General features: G+C 39.4%; 1 protein-coding gene across 3 annotated transcripts in view; it reads left to right on the top strand.

Moving 5' to 3' along the window:
* The first annotated feature begins 1,604 nt into the window (after window positions 1-1,604).
* The window catches only part of dbpa (D site albumin promoter binding protein a), a 34,747-nt gene continuing 11,806 nt past the window's right edge, over window positions 1,605-24,545 (top strand). Inside the window, exons 1-5 of one of the 3 annotated variants that reach the window (XM_046059486.1) lie at window positions 1,605-1,697; window positions 2,544-2,686; window positions 8,806-9,061; window positions 14,832-15,109; window positions 15,530-15,746. In XM_046059486.1, coding sequence (XP_045915442.1) covers window positions 8,866-9,061; window positions 14,832-15,109; window positions 15,530-15,746 — 691 coding nt within the window. In that variant the 5' untranslated portion in view covers window positions 1,605-1,697; window positions 2,544-2,686; window positions 8,806-8,865. Of the gene's footprint in view, window positions 1,698-2,543; window positions 2,687-6,239; window positions 6,261-8,039; window positions 8,708-8,805; window positions 9,062-14,831; window positions 15,110-15,529; window positions 15,747-24,545 lie in introns of those variants that run through there. The other 2 variants (XM_046059488.1, XM_046059487.1) reach the window with 2 other exon arrangements.

Raw genomic sequence — 24,545 nt, 5'->3', positions numbered from 1 at the left:
CTTCCACTGTTGTTTACATAAGAAGCTGATAACTGGAATTTCCCTGCAAAGGTTCCCTCTCTAATAGTTAGAAATAATAGTAATTATGTGCTATGCAGTGTTGAATTTAAGTAATGAAACACACAGTAAGACTTATGTATGTAATTTGGCACTAAATGTATACGAAAAATAGGATTTTCCTTGAAAGAAAAGACCAATTTAAAGTACATATTTATCAATTAAGTTACTATAGGAATTGTATGCCTTCATATAACTTCACATTTGATGTTCAGCTAATCAGCTGTGCAATGAGTACTCAACACTATAGGTCACACAAGTAACTTACTGGAATTAAAATGTATTAGAATATTATTAATTAAACACTCTTTTCCCTACACTGATAGTAATATCAAATTACATGGACCTTTCCAGGAAACTTATTAGGAAAAATATTCAGAAAATATACTAATATACACTGAACTAAATTATAAATGCAACACTTGTTTTTGTTTTGTTCTGTCATTCATCATGAGCTGAACTCAAAGATCTAAGACTTTCTCTATGTATTTCTCTCATATTGTTCACAAATCTGTCAATCTGGCATTGCACTTCTCCTTTGCTGAGATCATCCATCTACCTCACAGGTGTGGAGATGTGTTGCACTGCGTGAGGGGAAAAGGTAGCCAGACCAGTTACTGACTGGTTTCCGGACCCCCCCAGACATCCTCAATACAGTGAAACACACGCACATTTTTGAGTGGCCTTTTATTGTGGCCAGCCTAGGGCACACCTGTGCAATACCCATGGTGTCTGATCAGCATCTTGATATGCCACACGTATGAGGTGGAAGGATTATCTCGGCAAAGGAGAAGAGCTCACTGAGAGATTTGTGAACAATATTTGAGAGAAATAGGTCATGTGTACAAAGATAAATTCTTAGATCTTTGAGTTCAGCTCATGATGAATGAGTGCAAAACCAAAAGTGTTGTGTTTATAATTTTGTTCAGTGTAAATAAATGGAATATTGACATTATCGGTCAAGCTGGCCCAACATGAATTGAGCTATTACACTCTTTACCTCTCCAGGTATTCATAATAATATACTTCACACCCCCTCCATTGCTAGTTTCTCTGCATGCTGAAAAGGGGATAGATTGGGGGGGGGGGGGTACACAGGAAACACGCCTTTCTCTTATCCACTTGATAAGAATGAATGCCTCTATTCCCATCCTAAAAAGAATCTTTGTCAGTGTTAGCAATGTGTGTTGGCTACATGGTATATTAGTTTTGTTTTGAATTGAATCTGTGACCCTCCTCTTGAGTTACAAAAGTTCTACTTCCTCTTTTTATCTTGGCGCTAACCATAGCGGTGAGTTCAAAAGTTTAAACTAAACCACATAAAAAATATTTTCTATTTCATCTCTAGTGGTATCTAGCCATGCAGATAGCTGTGGTTTTATTTGCTAAAGTGTGATATCCTCTTCTGCCTACAGCCCAATACAATGATAATGAATTGCATTTTATTTAAATCATTTAAAGCATCGAGAAATTACTTTTCCTGGATAAAAACTACTCCACAACAAGGTTTTTCCAGAAACAATGTTTCGTATTTTCAGGAGAACTCTGTCCTCAGTGTGAACAACTCATAAGAACTACTTTCTACTGAAGAAACAGTGAATCATCTCTCAGTCAATCATCTCAGTCGATGAGTTTTAGAGGTGATGGGCATTTTGTATTAGCAAGCAAGGTATGAAATAGTAGCTGGTAAATGAAGTACTCGTCTTTTTGCTTAAACAAAAATGTCAATACCACAGTGTAGAACTGCTCTGTTACAAGCAAATATCCTGTATTTCACAAGTATTAGCATCAAAATAAGTACAAAAAGTAAACGTATTTATTTTGCAGAATTATGTATATTACATTATGACTATGGTTATTAATTTATTAATATGTACATCACTAATATTGCTTCTGGTAAATGCAGCACTACTTTATATTCTGCTGGATTGCTTGAGAATGTCCTGCTAAATATCAGTCAAGTCTTAAGATATAATATTACATCATCATTTATTTGTTGATTATGGGTCGTATTATTAATCTGAATCTGCAAAAAAGCTTGTAACTGAAGGTAACAATTAAATGTAGTAAGGTAAATAGTACAATATTATATACTTATATATTTATATTTATATATAAGAAGTATAAAGTAGCAAAAAATGGAAATACTCAAGTAAAGTACTAATACCTTTAAAAAAAGGACTTAAATACAGTGCTTGAGTAAGTGCTTTCCACCAGTGTGATTCACAACATATCTTCTAGCTTCAGAAAACTAACAGCTGCCATTAAACTACTCATCTATTTCCATCAAACCTTTTCTGAGCCATAACCCCATCAAGATCCAGCACTAACAAGTTAAAAATGCTGCTATAAAGTACTTAACTGAACTCTGTAAACTTTCAGAAAGCCACGAAAACAGCAGCTCAACCACAACTTCCCTCCCCTCAAAGCTTGTTTCAGATAATTAATCCACTGTGTATATTTTTATCCACTTCTTCCTCCTACAGGGACACTGAAGTGGGTTCTTTCTCTCTGTGACACATGTAGCCTTCCCCCACGCACATAACAAGAGCAGACTTTCAGAGAGCTCTAGATCCACTTACATCAGTTTTAGGAAGTCAGGTGTTGTGCACCTGGAGCATGCGGTCAGGTGAGTGTTTAAAGTGTCTAACTATATAGATTTACTCAAGTTATGCACTGAAGTACAAATTCAAGGTACTTGTACTTTATTTATTTCCATTTTATGCAACTTTGTACTTCTACTCCTACACTACATCTCATAGAGAAATAGTGTACTTTTTACAACTTTAGTTACTTTGCAGATTATAATTCTTCATACCCTTCCTGTCCAGGTAAAGCCATGTATCTCTGAATGTTGTGATTTTGAATGATTGTGATAAACTGAAGGATCAGTGTGATGGATGAAGTTTTCAGATCCTTTACTTGCGTAAAAGTACTAATACCTTACTGTAAAAATACTCTGTTACAAGTAAAGGTACTGGCATTGAAAATGTTACTTAAGTAAAAGTATGTAAGTATATATCAGGAGAATGTACTTAAAGTATTAGAAGTAAAAGTACTCAAAGCAGAATGAAAAATGTCCCCTGTGACAGTTTGACTATTATATATTATATTATATTATATCATTAGATTATTGTTACTCATGCATTAATGTAAATGCAGGATTTTACTGTTGGTTGAAGCTGAACTATTTTACAGCAGTTAATGACATTTTACATTATGGATAAATCTGCTGCTACCAATTGTAAAAAATCTGAAAATAGAGAGAAATGTTGTTAGAGTTTACCAGAGCTCAAAGTCACAATACTTGATCAGTCGAAACCTCAAAATGATTAAAATACATTAAAATAATCTAATGGCAGCAAATCTTCACATTTGTGAAGCTGGAACCATGTTTTTACATGAAAAATGACTTCAACGATTATCAAAATAGTTGCCAATTAAATTTCTGTCAGTCAACAAATGTCCAAGCTGTCCGTGTATCAAATATTGGGTAGTTTAATTTATAACAAAACATCATATTTTTTCAAATCTTCTTATGTTTTGTGTGTAAAAATCTTACTTTGTAAAATAACTGAAGCTGTCAGATAAATATAGTGAAGTAAAAAGTACAACATCTCCCTCTTGAGATGTAGTGAAGCAGAGAGTGGCATGAAAAGAAAATACTCAAGTAAAGTACAAATACCTCTAATTTGTACTTAAGTACAGTACTTGAGTAAATGTACTTAATTACTGTCCACCACTGTGAAGGATGAAGAGTTCCTTTATAGGTAGAGACAATTTTCTTGCTTCTTAAACTAAATAAACTAGGATCAGCTGCAAAAATGCAAACACGGCTGTTTTTCCAACCTCATGAAAAATGGACTTTTTAGAGATGCGTGGTACTCGCAGGACAGCAACGCTACACACACATGGCGATCTCCTAAAATATGATGCATTGCTGTAGATAAAACTACCCAACAGGATATAAAAGAGTTAAAATTAGCTCAACAAGCAGAGCGAACAGTGTAGGGGAGACTGGGGATGATTGTAACATGGGTAAATTGTCCAATTTCTCCAATCAGGAACAAATTACAAATCACCTGATTCACAATTTTTACTTCATTCATTTTTGTTAGAGCATTGCCTGCTTTGTAGTTAAACTCCTCAAACTTAAATTATTTTTATAGTATGTCTATATAGATATCTTTCATGTAAGTTGTTAGTCCTGGTCTCATCTCAGGGGATCAAATACCAACGCTTTGAGACAGCCTGACAGAGCGTCGGTCTTATATATAATGTACTTATTTCAGCCTACTACCAAGCATTTCTCTCTGTGTTGCAGAGATCTACTCCATTTAATACCAGACACATGTAACTAGCTTGTGTCACATTTTAAATGCACTGGGTTAACATAGCTCCAAAAAACAGACAGAAATGTAAGAAATTGATAAAACTATCTCCCGGTCTCCCCAACTGTGGCTGTAGTGCCATCCGACTGCAACCCCTTGGTGCATTACCGCCAGGTGGCCACTAGATGGAGCCATTTAAAAACAGTTTAAACTGATGGCTGCTTCCCAAGTCTGGAGGAAAGGAATGAGGGGAAGATTATTTGAATTCGAAACGCCTCATGAAACACGAGTCGCACATTAGTGGAGTCAAGCTGTTGTTCCTCACTTTCACTGAAGCATGCCAGCCTGCACACACTCCTGCATGGTGTGTAACAGATTATTTTGGCCTCCTCTTACTACTAACACATTCCTGTCACGTATATTTGACAGCACTCTGTCACCAGATAGGACTTGCAAGCTTTCCCGGTCCTTCCAGGAACTGTTGTTCCCACCGTGCAGCTGCTGCATCTGATTCATGAATCAGTCAAATTAGTATCAACAGGAAACCGATCATGTGGCTTGTTTATGTGTGATTTACTCCTTTATTTCCTTTATAGGCTGTGACTGTTGCAGTTACACAGTTGCCTTTGTAGCTTTCGCATGGATCTGCACAAACATATGTACACTAACAAAGAACAAAACTCTAACTCTGACATGTTTGTTTATTTATTTAATAGGGACGGTGCACGTTTACAAACATTGCTGTAAATGTGCTTGAATTACCCACACTTGTACAAAAATTATATTTTTTAGTCATCCTAAATAAGATCTCTTAGTGTATTGATGATTTATGGATGCTTATGTTCCTTAAATGTAAGTCGCTTTGGATAAAATCGTCTGCCAAATGAGTAAATGCAATTAGAAGTTAAAACATACAACACAAAAACATCCAATACAGCATACATTTAAAGTTTTAGATATTTTTCATTCCTTATTTATTTATTTATTATTGCAAATGTTACTCTAGTCATTTCACGCTATATATTTTTTATTATGTCGTTTTATTTTTGTTGCATTATTTTGTAATGTTTTACAGGCCTATTTGTTTTCATCTAGTGTTGCTGAATTAAAGAAAGAAATGTAGTCTTTTCCTCAGCAGAGAAACACTAATCCACACAATTATCTTTGTGCTCCAGCCGGCCCGTCACGCGGCAGTAGCATGGGGAAACCTGTGGGCGGGGACTGTGACCTATTTTTGGCCAATGGGAGGCCGGGAGAGACAGCTAGTGACCTAGTTTCAGCCAATCCCGGCGCGGCAGAGTCGCCGGTAGGCAACAGTCGGCGCGTGCCGGAGCCATGTGCTTCTTTGGCGTTGAGAGCGCGAGAGGCAGATAGGGACATGGAACAGGGAGAAAAACAGACGAGCTGTGGCTCTCCCGACCATTTTTATACAAAGAAGTACAGTTTAACCACCTTAAATGTAATGATTTAAAAACGTTATGGTGTACAGTTGTTGTATAAGTAAACAAACTGCTTAATTTCTAACAATGATACATTAAATGGAAAAATGTGAATTTGATCTCTACCTGTAAATGTGGTTACATTTTAATACAATGTCAAAGCGATGTGGTGTGACTGGATCCGCTCACATGTGAACACCTGATGTGCCCGTGTTTGCATTGTTTGAGCTGCTTATTGTCACGTTGTGGGTGAAAATAATCATATTTCCCCACATTTAAGATAAGAAAGAAAGGAGGGGAGGGGGGGGGGGGGTAAAGCAAACATCCTGGTGGCTCGGGACCGTGTTTTCACTCTGTCAGTGGTCATCGTGACAGCGTGAGAGAGGACGAGAGGGGTGCGTTCACGGTTCATCCAGGAAGGTGTGCAGCTCAGGTGGGCGTGACTTAGTGCGCAACAGTCCCGACTGCTATCAGCCATTGGATGAAACTGCTGGGAGGTGGTGTATTATATGCAAACATGTGTTGCGTTCACTTACTACCGGAGGAGTAAATGTAATGCAATGCAAACTGTTAAATGCCAGCAAGCGCAACATTTTAGATTCACCCAGAAAGAAGATTTGTTTTTCTCACGTTAACTAGCCTACTTTAATCTATTTTGAGTTGGTGTAGGCTACTACTGCTGGAAGTGAAACACGAATTATTTAAAAAAAAAAGTTTTTTTCTGTTGACCGAAAAATGAAATTCTAAAAGTATTATGAAGTTACCCCATTTAGCATTGCTTTAAGAATGAAACAATGCTGTAGCCTGCTAATATAGGAGTATAATATAAATATTAGCCATTTAGGTGCTATATAAGTCAGAGGTCACACGCCTGTGGAGTAACTATGGGTTAAGTGTCGTTCTCAGGGACACACATTTAAAATTTTACTTAAGTAAAAGTACAAAGGTATAGAAACAAAATGAATACCAAAAGAATAACATATATTATTGGACTATGATTGTTAATGCATTAATATGTAGATCAGTGCAGCTGGTAAATGTGATGCTAATTTCAATTAATTATATAGGGACAGGGACACATTGGTGGAGGTCGCAGTGGGAATCAAACCCGGGTCTCCCACACCAGAGGCACGTATCTTCTATCCACTGCTCCATCACCACCCATAGCCTATATGTGTGTTTGGTAAATCATTTTATTTAATTTTTAAATTGTAGGCTATGTAAACTGCTGAAACACTGCAATTTCCCTTCAGGGATGATTAATCTTACTTACCAGCCTGCCTAGTGAAAAATGCCTGTTATAATTTTTCACAACCCAAGGTGACTTTTTTTAATTGTCTTGTTTTGTCCGAAAATAAAGATGTTTTAGTGTCATGTACGGCTGAAAGGCATGAAATCCGAAGATTTCAGAAACTGGAATCAGCACAGGTTTGAAATGTTTCTGTTGATCGACTTATAGGCTAGATAATTTGACCAGCTCTACTCTAAAGCCTACCCTAGAGTACCTAGAGTAGGCTAATTAGTTTGTTTCTATTATCTCCAGCATGATGATGTCAAAAATGGTCAGCATTTGAAAGTGTTTTTCATCTTTAAAAGCAAAAATCATTGAACTTAGCCTACTTCATATGACTGAACACTTTTTTTCAAAATAGAAATAGCCTACCGCAATTGCCAGCAGTAGACCTTATTATTTGACAGGCTTAAATATGTCATTCACTTTTTTCACATTTTTTATTGTAGCCTACATTTTTCTATTTTCTATGTAGGACTATGACTTTTGACTTTTACAGTTGCCTATAGGCCTAGTCTACTTTATTTTATATTTTTTTACCATGTTTATTGTTGTGCACCAAAATACTAAGGCAAACTCCCTGTAGACCTATGTGAAAACCTACTTGGCGATAAACCTGATTCTACTTAGTAGGAATCCTAATCAAATAGGATTCCTACTTTCCCATAAGCTCACATTTACCAGCTTTCCCGTGTGCCCCGTGTGCCGTGAACGCAGACCAGTGCATGTAAAGGAAGGGGGTGTCATTGGGGGGCGTGGTCGCTGTATGCAAAGGATCCACGCCCCCAAGCGCCTTTCCCCGTGACCTGTGACGTCACACGAACGGCCCGTGTTGGTTCCAGCTGACTGGCAGAGAGAGAGAGAGCGCGAGGAGGGGGGGGGGGATCAGAAAGATCGACGAAAATAGAGAGAAGTGTGTGTCTGTGTGTGTGTCTGTGTGTGTGTGAGAGAGCGAGAGAGAGAGAGGGAGAGAGGGAGGGAGGAAAATAAGAGCCATCAGTCCCATCTATCTGACTCTCATACTATTGGATATTATTATTTTAGGGGGGGATCTCTTTATTTCCTTCATCTTGTATTTTTCGCTCATATTTGGTCACAAGTTTGATTTTTAGGTAATTTTTTTTCCATTTTAGGAGAATTCTCGCCGCGACTCTTGTTCTGCTGTTTCTAATCCCCTTTCTCCGCTTGCTGCATGGGACGACAGACATCCGCGTTTATATCTGCTTTTATTTATTTATTTATTTATTTTTGGTTTCGTCTCCGGACTAAAATTCTCCGATTTATCAACCAACCGACCGACGGACCGGACCCGGCCGTGAGCCACCGTTTTACCTCCACAAACTCAAAGAGGACTTCACTCCTGCGCCTCCAGGATTCAGTTTGTCTTCCTGTGCGCGTTTATTAGAGCGGAGTTTTTATAAAGGAATATAAAAATAAAGGGTGGCAGCAGCTCGTGGAGGTTTCAGCCGGTCCGAGAGGATGAAATAGACTCGATCAACATGGTGCCATTTTGGAGATAAGTCTCCCTCTTTAATTTCGTTTCTTTACACATTCTTCTTCATGGGACGGGCGGAAAAGTGAGACATCAGGTGAAGATCTTGAGCGCGTCACCTGTCAGCGCACCTTTTGACGGCGCGCCTGTCAATAGGCATCACCAATTGGATTATTTTGATCTTGAACTCTGCAGGTTGATTTTCTCCACCTCCTCACCCCCTCCGTGCCTCCCCTCACCTACCCCCCAGAAGTTATGTCAAGGCCTCTTGCTCAGCTCTTACCGCCGGATCTCCCTGCCGGGGCCACCAGTCCCCAGTTTGGGGGCAGCAACCCGGCTGGAAGTGGCCCCCAAGGTGGACACCTAACCTCCATGACCAACCTGAAGTCCCTGCTCCAGCTGCCAATCAAGGCCGACCAGAGAGGCACCAAGGACTGCAGCGAGATGAAAGGTGAGTGTGTGCACGTGTGCATTAGTGTGTGTGTGTGTGTGTGAGAGAGAGAGAGAAACCCTACAGGCAAGACGCGTCTTAAAGGGATAGTAAGGAAAATACCTCAACAACAAGTCACTGCAGGAATAACATAAAGAAATGTACTATAAATACATTTTGATTTGCTTTAAGTGCACTGCAGCTGTATGTTAGGAGTTTGTGTGATACATTATTTAAAAAAATCCAAATAAATGTGCAACAAAAGTACAGTAAGGATGCCATCAGCTTTAAATATATATCCACTTTAGAGGCATTTGAATCCCCTGCAGAAATATTAAAGGAATTCTTTAGAGACATAATATGAATAAATGTATACCTATGTAGGCCTATGTATTTATATGAGAGCTGAAACTAGTAATCGTTGATCAATTAGTTGATGACAGTAGATTAATCAGCAACTATTTTGATAATAGGTAAAAAGTTTGGCTCAAATATCAAGGAAAAAAACCCAAACTTCTTTGGTTCAAGCTTCTCAAATGTGATTATTTTTGTTTGTCAAATATGATATTAAACTGAATGTATGTGGTTTAGGACTGTTTGTTGGATAAAACGAGCTGTTTAAATACGTCAGCTAGTGCTCTGGAAAGTTATATTGACATTTTAATCAAAACAAATGAGATCTATTGATAAGCTATAATGATTGGCTGCTGCCCCATTATGAAAAACAAACAATAAGTATTCATTACACAGCCTCTGCTCAATACATTGCAGAAATATCACAGTGATTATTCATTGGTGTGTATACGTGTGTGTGTGTGTGTGCATGTGACTGAGTGGGTAGGTGTGATTGTAAAAGATAGAGGCCCTGCTTATCCAACACACACACACACACACACACACTGTTTTCACTTCAGCCTTCCTCGTTCTGGGCTGCTGGAATTTTATATTAAATGTTTCCTTTTCGCATTTGGTGGTGAAATGAAATCATCAAGGGGAGGAGGAGGAGGAGGAGGAGGAGGAGGGAAGAAGAGGATTTAAAAAAAGAAACACAATCTGGAGTGGATGCCATCAAAATACAGCAGTCGTTTGTGTTCTGATTGGCTGGTCTGTTTAAATAAAGGTTAGTGAGTGGGATTGAATTGTTTCCCATCCACCAGCTGCCATGACAAATATTAACCAGGCTGCTTCTCCTTCCTCTCTAGCTGTGGGGATGTCATTACTCCAAGTCAGCTGCTGTCACACACTTACACACACACACACACACACACACATATACACATACATATTGCTTTTACTGGGCTTGTGAGGACACTGCATTGACTCTTACTTTTACCACAAACATTTTAACATCCATTAAAACCCTAAAATAAGTGGGGTTTTTCCCACAGTGACCATACACTGACATGTCCTCACAAGCACAACGGACTGTCAGTAGGCAGCCCTCACAAGTATTGATAGGACTGAACACAGGGAGAAAAACAAATAAATCACAAGTGCCCCCCTGCTGGTTGGCAGCCCCTGGTGGTCTCTTGGTGTAACTGCACCTCACTTCTCTGGAATTCTTTTGGTTCCATGATGATGATGATGATGAGGAGGAGGAGGAGGAGGAGGAGGAGGAGGAGGAGATGATGGTGAGCACGGCTGACAGGCTCACCATGGAGTCAGAGAGCAGCTCAGAGGCCCTGGCTATAGCCTCACTGTCAGAGCCCATTGAGCGCATTATTCTCCTAACGATAGGTGATGCATTCAGGAGGGTAAAAAAGATGTTGGTGTGTGATGTGTTTGGTTTCCTCCATCCACAATGCAGAGTCGATGTTTCACTCCTTCGCCCTCCTGCTTTTTCCCCTGGCTAGCTTTGTTTGACGCCTTCGCAAACACCCACTCTATCTAGCACATCTCTCTCACTCGTCTTTATCTCTGTCGTTCTATCGCTCGTCTTTGAGTTTTTCCTCTCACACTTTCCTGTCTTGCTCTCGCCTCATCCCTCTGCTGATTTACATTTTCTCAGGCTTTGTCTCATCTTTTACAGTACACTCTCGTCTCTCTGGCTCTTTTCCCTCCAATCCATTTCCCCTGCTGCTCCTCTTTTCATTCCCTATGCTGCTTTTAACAAAGGGATTTCCCCTTTTTGTTTTGAAGTCCTCTCTAACCTTTATATTGTCATTTCTATGGTGCCGGCAGGTCGCAGGAGATATTGTTTTTAGATTTATGTGCAAGATTTAGTCATTTGTGCTGTCAAATTTATAACTTGTGCACACAAATTAGGATTTTATACTCTTGAATCACTTCATTTGTCCTCTTGAAGTACCATCACGTCACTTTAGCAGGAGGAGCTTAAGTCACAGGTTGTTATGGCTGCTGTGGTTATGTGGTTCAGATGGAGCACCCAGAGGGTTAGCAGCATGCTATCAGCTCTGTTTAGTATTGAGGTACAATCTCTGAATTTATTCCTTCCTGCTAATATGTTTATTACATTTTTTGTATCCTTGCCTGATCAACACAGATTTTTATACAGTTCTGATGCTCTATACACTGCAGGATGGCCGACGTTGGCTGCTCTATGTTAGGTTCATCTACCGCTGTGTGTCAGGCAGTGAAACCCTTTTAGTAACCCTTTTGCTGGTTGCCCATTGCCTGCGCAATGTTGTGTTGTCTTTTAAACATCAATTTTAATCAATTACTGACTTTCTTTTGTTTTTATTTATGTGTAACGTAAAGAAATGTGTTTCCACCACCTGTTTGTATGCGTATTTTGAACATGCACACACAGAAATGCAATAAAAAAAACTTAAAATATCGCAAAAATATGTTTTACACTTGGCTGAGATGGAGAAGTTGATGTTTTCATAAAAGCAAACAGCAACAGACTTTGAAGTCAAGATGTACATGAAGCATGTTTTTAAAACGTCCAGCCTCCGCTCCACTGGAGAGATGAAAACATCCGATCTGCTGATGTGAGCAATGAGGATACTGTGACTTTCCTCATACTGAAACATGAAACAAACAAAAATCCGTCATGTTTTGTTCATTGTTTTCCCACCACAAGGTTTGAATGAAGCTCTTTTAATGACGTCATCAAGTTGTGTCCCCTTCTTCTACAATTGTTTAATGGCAACCGACTGAAGAATTAGCACCACCAGCTGTTTGCCTCGTCTCGGTTAGCTGTAGCCGCTACCTTAACGTTGTCACTGAAGAAATATGCTTTTATTTCTGTAGGTCGACTTCCAACAACAATGTACAACTTGTATATATGCATCGAGCTCATCTACGCTTGTTGCCATTTGTCTTACTATGAGACACAACAAAGATGTCTCCATCCTTCATAGTACATCCTTCATTGTTTTTCCAATTGGGAAAACAGCCATCCATGAAATTTAGACCAGACCTGTTTGAAAGTGAGATGTGGGCAGCGATTTAGAGATCTGGATCCAGGCTAAATGCGTCCCTGAACCTTCAAAGAGATAAGATTTTTTAAATATTTAGTTTTATACTCAGAAATGTTCTGTTTTGTTCAATCTGTCATGTCTTCTTTCTGCATATCTTTCAGTATGTAGTACGTTGAGTTTGATAATGAACAGACAGTAATTTAAAGGCTTGCAGATGAGGAAGATGATGACGATGATACCAGAGAAATTACGAGGGACATGAATATGATGGCTTCTTTGACTCTCTGCTCTGTTCCTCCCTCCCTCCATCTCCCTTACTGTTGTTATGTTGTAATCTCTGGTGTCATGATGTACTTTAATATCTTTAAATTAAAATTTCTGGCCTTCCCTTAGTCTCTCTATCTTGTTCCCTCTTTCTCATTACTCTCTCTTGCTCTGTTGTCCCAGCCCAGTTAAATATGCTCTTTCATTACTATTTTATTGGGTTTTATTATTTAGTGTGCCGTTTTTTCAATATGCACTTTTGAAGAATTCTGTAGAATAATATTATCCAAGGATCAGGGTACTAAACAATCACTCTAGTTCTTTCCGTAGTGTTGCAATTAAATTTGGATCCTGGTTTACTTGCAGAATTTTTATTATTCGTTTCTGCTGATGGTTTATTGATGCCTGATGTCTAAATCTATCTTTCCATTGGACGCCCTCCCTCTCTAGGAGGTCAGAGTGCAAGGTCAATCAAGTCAACTTTATTTATAGATGCCTTTCAATGATTGCAACTAAGTGCTTTACAGATTACAGAAAGCAAAGGACAGAAGCAAAAAGCTCAGCCGGTGTGTTTATCAAACACAGTGCAGCCTCTGGAGCTGTTTGTTGATTGCTGTTTGTTTTTAAAATGATTTTCTGGCTAAGTAGTACACATTTGTAAAGCAATTAAGCATTTGAGTTCCAGCAGTCGGATGTTGGTGTCAGCAGATAAATGCAAGAACACCTCACAGATCTGGATCACATCAAAACAAAATCCAATCCATAGACCATCAGATATCAGCCCAAACTAGTCACTTTTTGGAATAAACAAATGAACAGTATTCTGTTTCACTCGATTATCCATCACATTACCTGCTTAGGTCACAAGTTTTTTGTTAGGTCGCGACGTCTAGTGGCAAAAGAAGTCAAGTGACGTAGTATAAAGACCGACAAAGTCCGCTTGGGTGGATAGATGAGTCTAGTGTGAAAGAAAGTTAGAAATTAAATTACATTTTGTAGACCAAACCATGATCAAAGTAGTTTCGTTGCCTAAACCTAACCAAATTACAACCATTTCACAATGTTTTTTACGTCAAGTGACTTAGGTCACATATTTAAGGTTCGGTATGTGTATTTTTGGGAAAACTGACAATCAATCTATTTTGTCGGTTAGTAAATGAGGACATGTTGCACATTACTGAATATAAAGATGGTCTAACTTCAGTTTTCACTTAAGTGAAACTATGTCATTTTCGCTAAACTTCTACGTGTGGCGATTACAGGTAAATGAGCCACCATAAGCTACTGGTCATACCAGACCGAGTCAGGCTGTATAAAGCCCTTGCTGTATTCCAATCAGCTAGGGTGTTTATGTCTTATGAATTTCAGAAAAAATACATTATGTCTTCACTCAAAAGTCACATAGTTTCGTTTTAACACACACCAGATGCATCAAATAGGCTGACACAGTTGTGAAGCTGGGGTAGGCGGGATATGTCGATCCACAGGGTAAATGTGGTGAAATCAATGCTTTATTGGGGTGTTAAGACATGTTAGCGCAAGGGAATGAAACGCTTGTCTGTAGGCTTACATAGAAAACAAAGGCATGGATGTTTTGATGTGCATTATTCGCCTCCCGCTATGGGATCAAACCTGGGGCCATCTGGCTACCAGATGTAGTATGTATCTGCTGTATGTGCTGGAATATTTCCAAGTAATCAATTTGTCTGAAAAGTTTGATGTGTCCACAAGTGTACAAAGTTATTGATATTACCATGCTTTGGAAACATTGTGACTTTTTCCAGCATGGACACAAAGATTGTCAGAATAAAAGACAAAATCATTCAAACATCAATAAATCGTCACCACATTAGTTTGAGGACAGTTTGTTTATTGTAAACAAATGAGACCATTGCAAATGAGATTATCATCCTCTCTCCTCACAATTAGAGTCACATTTGAAATCTGATGGATTGTCAGAATGGATATCATTTGTTATCGGCTCTTCCTTTTCCCATTTAACACAAAACACAAGGAAAGAAAGGAGGAAAAACTTCTTTCTCACCTCTGTGGTCAGAAAGAGTTTTTCAAAACACAACACAGCCTCTTTGAGCATCAAGATGAAATAATGTAACAGACTTCTTGCCCTTCCATATCTCCAGACAAAGACAAGCCCCTGGACTCTGATGAAGACTCACTGGGTGTCAATGCCAGTGGGCCTGTTGGGCCCGTTGGGTTGGGAGGAACCCCTGGGCCTGGCGCGTTGCGGCCCAACTCCCAGTCGGCCTTCCTGGGCCCGCTGCTGTGGGAGAGGACCCTGCCGTGTGATGGAGGTCTGTTCCAGCTGCAGTACATGGACCTGGAGGAGTTCCTGACTGAGAACGGGATGGGGATGCACAGCAATGGACCCAGCTCCACAAGCGCCCAGATCCCTTCCCAGGTGAGACGAAAATGTCTATGCAAACTACACTCTCCTCACCAGCCTGCAAGAAAAACATTTCTTTCACAAATGAACAATCACCTGGATGCAGGTAAACTATGACAAGTTAAAATCAGAATAAATGTATCCGTGTGGAGACTTTTTAATGTAAATACTCACTCAGATGAAACCGTGTGTTGAAACACATATGAAAAACTTATGTCACATATACACGTTAGCCTGTGAGATAACAGCTAGTAAAAATGTGGTGAAGGCTAGCAACTTTTTACAATCTCACAGGAGCAGCTGAAAACCTTGCTAGCGGGTTAGCTTGGGTGTTATTTCGTGCTCCCCTCATATTGTATAGACCATAATCATGAGCAGTTTTGAAGAAGAGGTTGTATTTTTCTTTAATAAAATACATACATACTCTCCTCCCAGAGCTCCCAGTCGGCGGTGCCCAACCAGAGCTCCCAGTGCCCGCCCACCTCTCCTCCACCCTGCTCCTCCTCTTCCTCCTCCATGTCCTCCTCATCTTCCTCTTCCTCGCTGCTGGGACTGGAGACAGTCCAGCCACAACCTCCGCCACAACCACCACCTCAGCAGCAGCAGCAGCAGCAGCAGCAAGCCATGATGGGAGGACCTGAATGTCTACATGGTGAGTGAAAGTGAACATCAACAGAAAGCTGGGAGGAAATCTGGAGAATTTGGGGGCTCTATCAGGCAGGTTTATTATTATAATTTGTTTAGATGTTGAATGTTTGACACGTTAATACATTGTCCATTAATTAAAGCAGGAGCTTTATCACTTTTTAAAAGAAATAAAACAACTTTCTAGTTAGAAATTACAAAGTTTTTCTTATTGCAGCTCCTAAGAAGTCCACAGCAAGATTAAAATTGACATTTTCACAGGCAACATTTCTGCACCACCTAATGCAGTTAGACATATATGAAGCTGAACATGCAAAGGCCTTTGATGTGATCTGGCACTAATGAGGACACAGGCCAATGATACATTACATTAACTAACCTAATTTAACCATTGGACGTCTTCAACAATAACCAGAGTAGGGTCTTCTCTAATTACATCGGGGATAAATTGCTGACACCCTGTTCTTCGGCCCTCCTCAGCTCCCTCCAACAGCCTGTTTTCATCCTTTATATACTCATAATTTATTGTTTCCTCTCTCTGTTGCTTTTGATGTGAACCAGAACTGCCAGAACATCAGAAGAGCTTTTCTGTCTTCTTTGATTTTTTCTTTCTCTCGGAGATTTCACAAGTTTGACAACTTCCAATTCTAATTGAAACCACAAAGCCCATTCTTTGTAATGCTGACGGTCATGTTTTTTATCCTGTGAGCCATCGAATGAATCATCACAGCTAATTTCAGGATGATTTATTGATGACAGATTGCCACATGTCTTTGTAAATGTTCAGCGGTTGTATAGACAATTAAAGGAAGGATGAGACAGTGAGTGATCGAGTAATGTCGATGTTTGGAGCCTGAAAAAGAGACAAAACATTTTTGTAACAGCTCTAATTTCTTTCGTTTCATATTGTTGTGTCTCTAAGTTGTGAATTTTGTCATTGAAGTGTCATTGGATTGAACCAACTGAAAGACGTTCAGATGTCCAGATTGATCAAATTTTACACATTTAAGAGAAGCAGCGCTGTGAAGCTACTTTAATGCAAGTACATGGCATTTACACACCTTTGGGCAGGTGGATTTAGAGATAGAAATCACTATCAATCTTGCAGGGACAGGCTGCACTCTCATGTAGTGTTTACTGAAACACTTCTTGATTTTAGGTGTTGATAAAGGAAAAACCTGCGTACCAAAAATCCCTCCCTTACTGTTGTTCTGTAACCTGCGAGAATGAAAATGATGAGTATAGTTGAACCTGCGTTGATTGATTTTTTGGCCACATGTGATGCAGTGCGACAAACTGCAAGCACAACACTGACATATTATTACCAGAGAAAGTAGCAAATATGTTAGCTAACAGTTAGCATTCATTTGAAGTCGTGTCCATTTTGGTCTCAGCTACCTCCTAAAGAAAATATCTGTCTCCTGAGCTACAAAATGCTCTACTGTGTTCACCAGCTAGTTGCTAACTTACTAGTCCGTTGTTTGGTGGTGGACTGGTATCAGGTAACAGCACCAATAAGAGCCGACAAAATAAACTAAAACAATAAAGCTGAGGGGCAGAAAACCAAAACAATAAGCTGAAAGATACTAAAAGAGCTGTTAGTTTATCTGTGTGGGCTCATCACTTGAGTGATCTTTCAAATTGCTGATTGTTTTATCCATTGTTATTTTAACAATATTGATTAGTGTAACTTTAAAATACTAGTAGCTAACTTAATGTGTATGCGCACAGACACTTCTTGGGGGTGAGGGTTTCTACTTAGACTGTTAGTTTAACAGGTGATGGGATTTTAAGCTCTCGAAACAAGCAAATCATTCTTCCTCTGTCTTTTCATGTGTGCACATGCCAATTGTTGTTTGTTTGTGTCCAACACTTCATTGAACACGTATGATCCTCACACTGTCACTGTTAAAGATTCTGGCATCACTGTACACACAAGCTGAACTAATAAAGGTGAACTCACCTATAGAGACGTCAGAGTTTACCGGCGGTTGCTTCTCACAGCTTTGTTGTTGACATATTGTTTAGAAAAGGTTCCCTGACTCGGTCACTTGTGTGGGAACAAAAATCAAAGGACTGTTTTTATCTTTTAACGATAATCTGCTTGTATGTTGTACCCATGCCTTTCACAACTCATACTTTTCACAAAATGTGCATACTTACAATACAGTATGTATATAGTATAGGATAGTATGAAGAGTTTGTACACAGCTACAGGCAGAGATGAAATTACAGAAAGAGTGTAAGAGGGAGTCAGAGAGATAAGCTGCCCAGCAGGATCCAATTCTGAGAAATCTGACTGGAACATTGTGTTTGCCTTTTTATTCTGAGTCATAAACAATAAGAGAGGAGATGTTTCGCTGTGAAAACGAGCAGCAGAGTAGCTTGAAGAAAAAAATTAAATTACAATAAACTATTGGAAAATGAGACACAGAGAGAAGAGAGATGCGAGAAAGGAAGCAGCAGAGCCTCACAAGCCTCACTGGATACTGCTGCAAGACTCTGAGTGTGTGTGTGTGTGTGTTAATTTCTGCCTGAGTGCCTCGGCAAGTGTCTATGAATATACATAATCAGTGTGTGTTTGTGTGCATGCCTCTACGTGCACGTGCTTGTGTGCGTATGACTGTGCAGTACGCTGAACTTCAAACATGCATATGAAAGTGCCCTCTTTATTTCGGCATTTACACGCAACTGTTTGGGCTTTAATGTGAACATGCTCCTGTGTGTGTGTATGAGAGAGAGAGATAGAGAAAATGTGTGTGTGTTTGTGCTCTTTATTCTGAATTATAAACACTGGACTGGGTTGAGCATGATGCATCCAGCCAGAAATCCCTGAGGTCATTGTGGAGCTGAAGTGTTACTACAGAGCTGCAGAGAGAGAGAGAGAGAGAGCGAGAGGGAGAGCGAGAGGGAGAACCAACCAGAGAAATAGATGGAAAATGCACTAGTAATAATAATCTGATCCACATGCACATTTGGTTTGATTTTAATTCATTCTTGGTAAAAAGCAAAACTGCTTAGAGGGAGGGAAAACACAAAAATACGGATGCAGCTGTGGTTTTTATAAAGCGCTTTGATGAAATCTGTCACCTGTTTGTTGCTCAAAATGCAGCAAATCCTACATTTTTGTGAGGACAAGCGTGGAAACTAGTAGATGAAGGCAGCATAGATAAAATAATTACTAAACCAGCTGTGGTCAGGTAACTGAACTGAACCCAAATGTTCCATAAAATAATTCTACCAACCACACTAAACCTGACAAACTCTGTTTTTCTGCCTGAAAACCCTCCTCTGAGAATCAGCTGAACTGACGAGCAGGACCAAAAAGTGCTTTGATGTCATTTGATTTGAATTTAATCCAGCATTAATGGTTTCAACCAATTTCCACCTGGATTTTATGTCCCCAAACATCCAAAAGTTGTGTTTTGCAAGAAAACCCAGATCACCACAGTCTACAGTAAATTAAATCCTCTTGTGGTAACCATAGTCTGCATAGCTGATGACAGAAGACAGAAAATGCTAATAAGCCTTTGATTAAGTCCCTCAAATGTCATGTGTAAAATATTGTGTATAATATTTTAAGAACAATCTTCACCCAGATTTTTGTATTGTAAGTACAAAAATAATGAGCACAAGTATTTAAAATCATCGTCTTAGTTATAAAATGAAACCTGCATGGCATATTTGTCACCTCAGTGTTGTTCACAAATTGATTTTATTGGATCATTGAGAAGAAACATTTCCACAACATCAAAACAGAATGTTATCCCAGTTTAAATCTGAAACTGATAATCATTTCTGCCTGATCCAATCATCTGCAATGTAATTTTGCTCAACACTCACTAATGATGCTCTTTAACCAAGCTAACGCCCACTGAGCTCCAACCACAGAAGTGAAATTTCTGGACCAGCTTTGTGATAGAAGAGGAGGAAAGCTGTTAAGCAGAATTCATTAGAAGTTAAAGAAGATCCACCATGGTGCCTACTGTAAGTTATATTATATAGTGAGTCTATTTATCCTTGGTAGAGCAGGTAGAGCAGTGTGTTTTCCCCTGAAGAACAGTGCTTTGTTTTCGTAGGAAAGGAAACATGAATCACCTTTAGTTCATATCAGGCTGCAGCTTCGATTGCATCCAGGTCAATTCCCTTAGTCAGAAATCGTCCCAATCAAAAACAGATTTTCAAACCTCAGATTCCCATGAGCCTGTGCATGCTGGAGGACACATGAACTCATTGAACTGCAATGTGTTTGGAAGGAAGCATCTGCTGCACTAATTTTTCACAGCTATTACAAAGGCTCTTCACTTACTAAACTGAAGAACACAAAGAGATTACTACACATAAAACATACACGAGACATAGGATTTGATGAGTAAACAAGATATTCTGACTCGCTAACATCATCTCGTCACTACGTGTTTGACACGTGATATAAATGAAACAAGGCACCTGGAGAGAAATCCCAAATCTAAATACCCAAACCAGATCAGGTCAACCGTTCCATTTCCTGAGGCTGATCTGTCCACCAAATTTATTGGGAATTAATGCCGTTTTTATATCTTGCTGACAGACCGACATGTGAAGCAACTGACAGTGAAAGCAGAAGTGGTGAAACCTTAATGGGAAGTTAATGATAAAACAAACATGCCAATATTGAAATATGGGCTTTAGTAAATTTACGGCTGGGTTTTTAGCTGACATATACGTTTTACTTATTTAGATACAAGGCTAGACATCAGGCCTCAATTTTAACAGTTTCAGTTTGATCCAAAGTTGGATCTTCAGTGAGAATGGGCTGATTTTTTTCCTTTTTGCCCTAAAGTTGTCTGTGACTATGAAAAACCAGTACCAATACCCAGATATTAAGCAGAATAAGGCTGTACTCTGAAAATGAAATCATCAGGTAAAGATTATTTTTCGTCGGCCTGTTGGTCAGTCCACCACTTTGGTCCAGACTGAAATATCTCTACTGGATGGAGTGTCATGAAATTCTGTGTAGATATTCATAGTTCCCAGAAGTCCAGATATTAAAGGTCCCTTGAGGATACTTTCGGATGACTTTGGTAACCTTTTCTTTCATGCCAACAGCAGTTAAAAGTCTTTACTTATCCTGTTAACTATCTCAACATCCAAATGATTGATTGGCACAGTATATTGCACACTCATTCATGGCTCCAGGAGGATGTATTCTAATGACTTTCTTGATTTCTGACTTTTCCTCTGGTGCCACCCTGGGGTTGACATTTGTGTTTATTGAAATATCTAGACGACTATTAGATGGATTGCTGTGCCATCATCAGGTCAAAGTTTCAGTTTGTTCCACATTTTGGCTTGTTACCAAATACCTGCAAAACAAATGACATTTGACATTCCCATCAGCCACAGCTGTACTTTCTGTTTAATGCTAATTAGCAAATGTTAGCATGTCAAAACGCCAAACTAACACGGCGAACATGATTAACTGTATACCTGCTAAACGTCAACAAGCTGGCATTGGGTGCATCTGAGCATGCCGATCTTTTGCATGTTTTTGCTTTCACTGCCTAGAGCAAAGCATATCAAGAGAAAATGTCAGCAGTCAAACTACGACAACCCATATCACTACACTTTCTCTTGCAGACAAACAATCTCAGCACTGATTACACCGTGCTCGGCCTTATTGCCATGTAATCGAACATTTACAGAAACCAAATACCAGCGTCTAATAGAGGAATCCCACTTAAATCCTCTAGGAATGATAAACGAGATATAAGAGTTTAATTCAAACACACAGGTATTAGAAAATGGATGTAGTCAAATCTGGTGGTGAATTGTTTAGGAGTTGGGCTGATTGAACAGTGAGTGATTTTCTGTCTCTTTAAAAGAGTATAGTGCAGGATAATGCCTTGCCAGGGCAGTCAGTGATTTAACATTCAGGTCGGTGATTAATCCTGGCGAGGGAAGAGTTAAACAAGACACTGACTCTGCACTCTGTAACATTGCACAGAGAAAGAGAAAGGGAGAGAGAGAGAGAGAGAGAGAGAGAGCAATGCTGGAGGGGGAGAGCGAGTCAAGAGTGTTCGCTTTGCATGTACTGAAATCTCTCTCTCCCTCCCTCTCTCTCTCTGTCTCTCACACGCTCGGGCCATGTGCAGCCGCCACGTCACGTGCCGCTGCAGAAAGCATCGGAGCGAGAGAGAGAGAAAGAGGAGAAGGGAGGGGCTGGTGGAGGAAAGAGGAAAGAGAGAGCGAGGCAGGGGGAAAGTGGAGGCAGATAAAAAGAGAGAGAGATTAAAGAGAGAATAAACACTGAGGAGGAAGCAAAAAAAAGAGAAAAATCTTCAGTGAACAGCTGAGTGAACAGTGATTTAATAAGTCTAGAGAAAATGTTAATAGAATTTTAAAGCAGATCTGCATGAAAAGACATAAGGCAATTCTGATTACTGTCTAATAACTGTATAAATTCACATATTTACCATACCAGCATGTCCAAAAATAGATTTGTCTGCCACAGAAAACATCCCTAGACTAGTTTTTAGAATTTAATCCCTCCTCCTAACTAAACCACAAAATAATCTTTGATTCACAATGTGAGTGTGTTTTGATGAGATGCCCTGTCATCATTTCATTTGTCAGTACCTTCAAAAAAGCATTTGACCTTCAGATCATTCTCTTGTCCTGAATTGTCAAATCCCAGCGACAGTACTGTGGCTACTTCTGTCGGTATTATGCATCAAGTGTGTGCTACGTGCAGTAATGCAATGCTTTGCGCCACTGCCAATGTGTGTTATAGTTTAAGGTCATGTCCAGACTGATGATAGCACTGCATGAAAAAAAAAATGCAGCCTCCTCATCCATGTCAGTGTGACCGCTGGCCACAGGGGGATCTGACAAAAAAACCCCAAACAAACTAGGTTTGGCTAGTCGTTGTACTTCAGACACAACCACAAGCGGTTGCTTGTCGTGCAAACATGAACATTATGGCGTTTTAGGCATTCCAACAAACAGCCAATGCTGTCATTTTTCTGGCTCACCGGGCACAGAGCAAACAGGTCCCCAAGCCACGTCTTCTGTTGGAAGTTACTGTAATTCTTTGTTGGAAAGTCGGAGAGTTCAGTCACAAGTAGGGATGTCCTGATGAGATTTTCTTCCCAGCAGCACTGTGCAGTCTTAAGCTAGAGTAGGTCTAAATTAAATCTGATAAGAAGAGAAGAGTTACTGTCTCTCTTCATCTCCAGCGTGAACAAAATACAGAAGTTCTGATACACTCATGGGTAACCTGCAAAATCTCATACTACGTGGGGGTCTAGTCATGTGTCAGAGTGTGAGCAGTGATTTAGAAAGGCGAGAGAGAGAGAGAGGGAGGGAGGAGGTCACTACTATCTCCACACTGTGTTGACATAACTCCCAGTCAATGTGTTGACATTAGGAACAAGACTCCTGGGGTGTGTCACCTGGGCGGAATTGTTTCTTATATGTGTCTACTGGTGTTCTTGCATACTTATGTGAAGGTGCACGTGCCTGATTGTGTGTTTGTTTGTGTGTGCAGAGGCAAGTCCAAGCCTGCCTGGGTGTGTACATGGATGTCCATGTGTGCTCAGTGTCTCACAGTGTAACCATTAACTGAAATTACACCTAGACAAAAAACACATGTCATAGATGCTGTAAAGTGAGATAAAGATCTGATAGTATATAGACTGTGTGTATTTATAAAAGTGACTAGATCTAAAACAGCTTGGTGCTTTTGTCTATTTTTATTCAACACTAATTAGATTTCTTTTTAATTATTTAAACTTAAGTAACCAAACAAATATAATATAAAATTAACAATTAGAAAATCCCAAACCATGATGTAAAAATCACAGTGTCTATTTATGTAAGTGAGTGTGAAAATTAATCAACAACTATTTTGGTTTAAAGTTTATCAAGAAAAAAAAATGCTGAAACGTGTTTATTCTAGCTTCTCAAATCTGTGCATTTGTTTCTTTTCTTTGTTTTAAATCAATGTTAATTAAATATTGTGCAATTTTGGGAGTAAAACCTAATCGACAGATCACTCAATAATGAAAATAATATTAGTCGCAGTCCTGAAGGAGTGTTTATAATATATGTCATGGCCAGCTATTATCATGATACTATTGTTTGTACATATTCTTAAATGAAAAGCTAACAGTTGGACATATAGCTGCTGCTGTGAGGGAAGGATTCAGTGTGTTTAAGATAGAGAGGAAGAAGCCAAACATGGTAGCAGACATTCACTGCGGTGAAGAGTGTTATCGTTACAGGGAGGGGAACCCTCTTTATGTAACACACTTCCTATATCACATTTCACGTCTGTATTGTATTTCCAGCGAATGTTTTTCTGTTTGCCACAAACAGCTGCTGGCAGAGCTCAGAGTTCATGTACATGTCATCCACTCAGACAACAGAAACAAACAGTGCAGGAAATAAAACAGACTCTTTATCTGATTGCAACTGCTGATGCTAGTACTAATGCTCGGGCTCTAAGTCCTGCATGGCATTCCTTGAAATTTTACTTAAAGCACAAATTAGCATCAAAATATATTTGAAGTAAAAAAATAACTCCATCCATCCATCCATCATCAACCGCTCTTATTACTGCTCTACAACAACTGTACTATGAGAACACAAGGTTACCATTAGTATTAATTACTACTTACTAGCACAAATGTTCTTGCAAATAGCTGATAGCTACTGCTGTTAGCACTGTTAGCACTGCTACTATTGAATGGTAACTCTGAATAATATTTTCACTTGTGTGGGATATTACTCCTCAGACTATTCACCTCTGTTTTAAACTAAGCAG

This window comes from Micropterus dolomieu, linkage group LG09 (genome assembly GCF_021292245.1).
Source record: "Micropterus dolomieu isolate WLL.071019.BEF.003 ecotype Adirondacks linkage group LG09, ASM2129224v1, whole genome shotgun sequence".
Lineage (NCBI taxonomy): Eukaryota > Metazoa > Chordata > Actinopteri > Centrarchiformes > Centrarchidae > Micropterus > Micropterus dolomieu.
The sequence above is the reverse complement of the archived record's forward strand: the minus strand, read 5'-3'. Positions and strand labels throughout refer to the sequence as shown.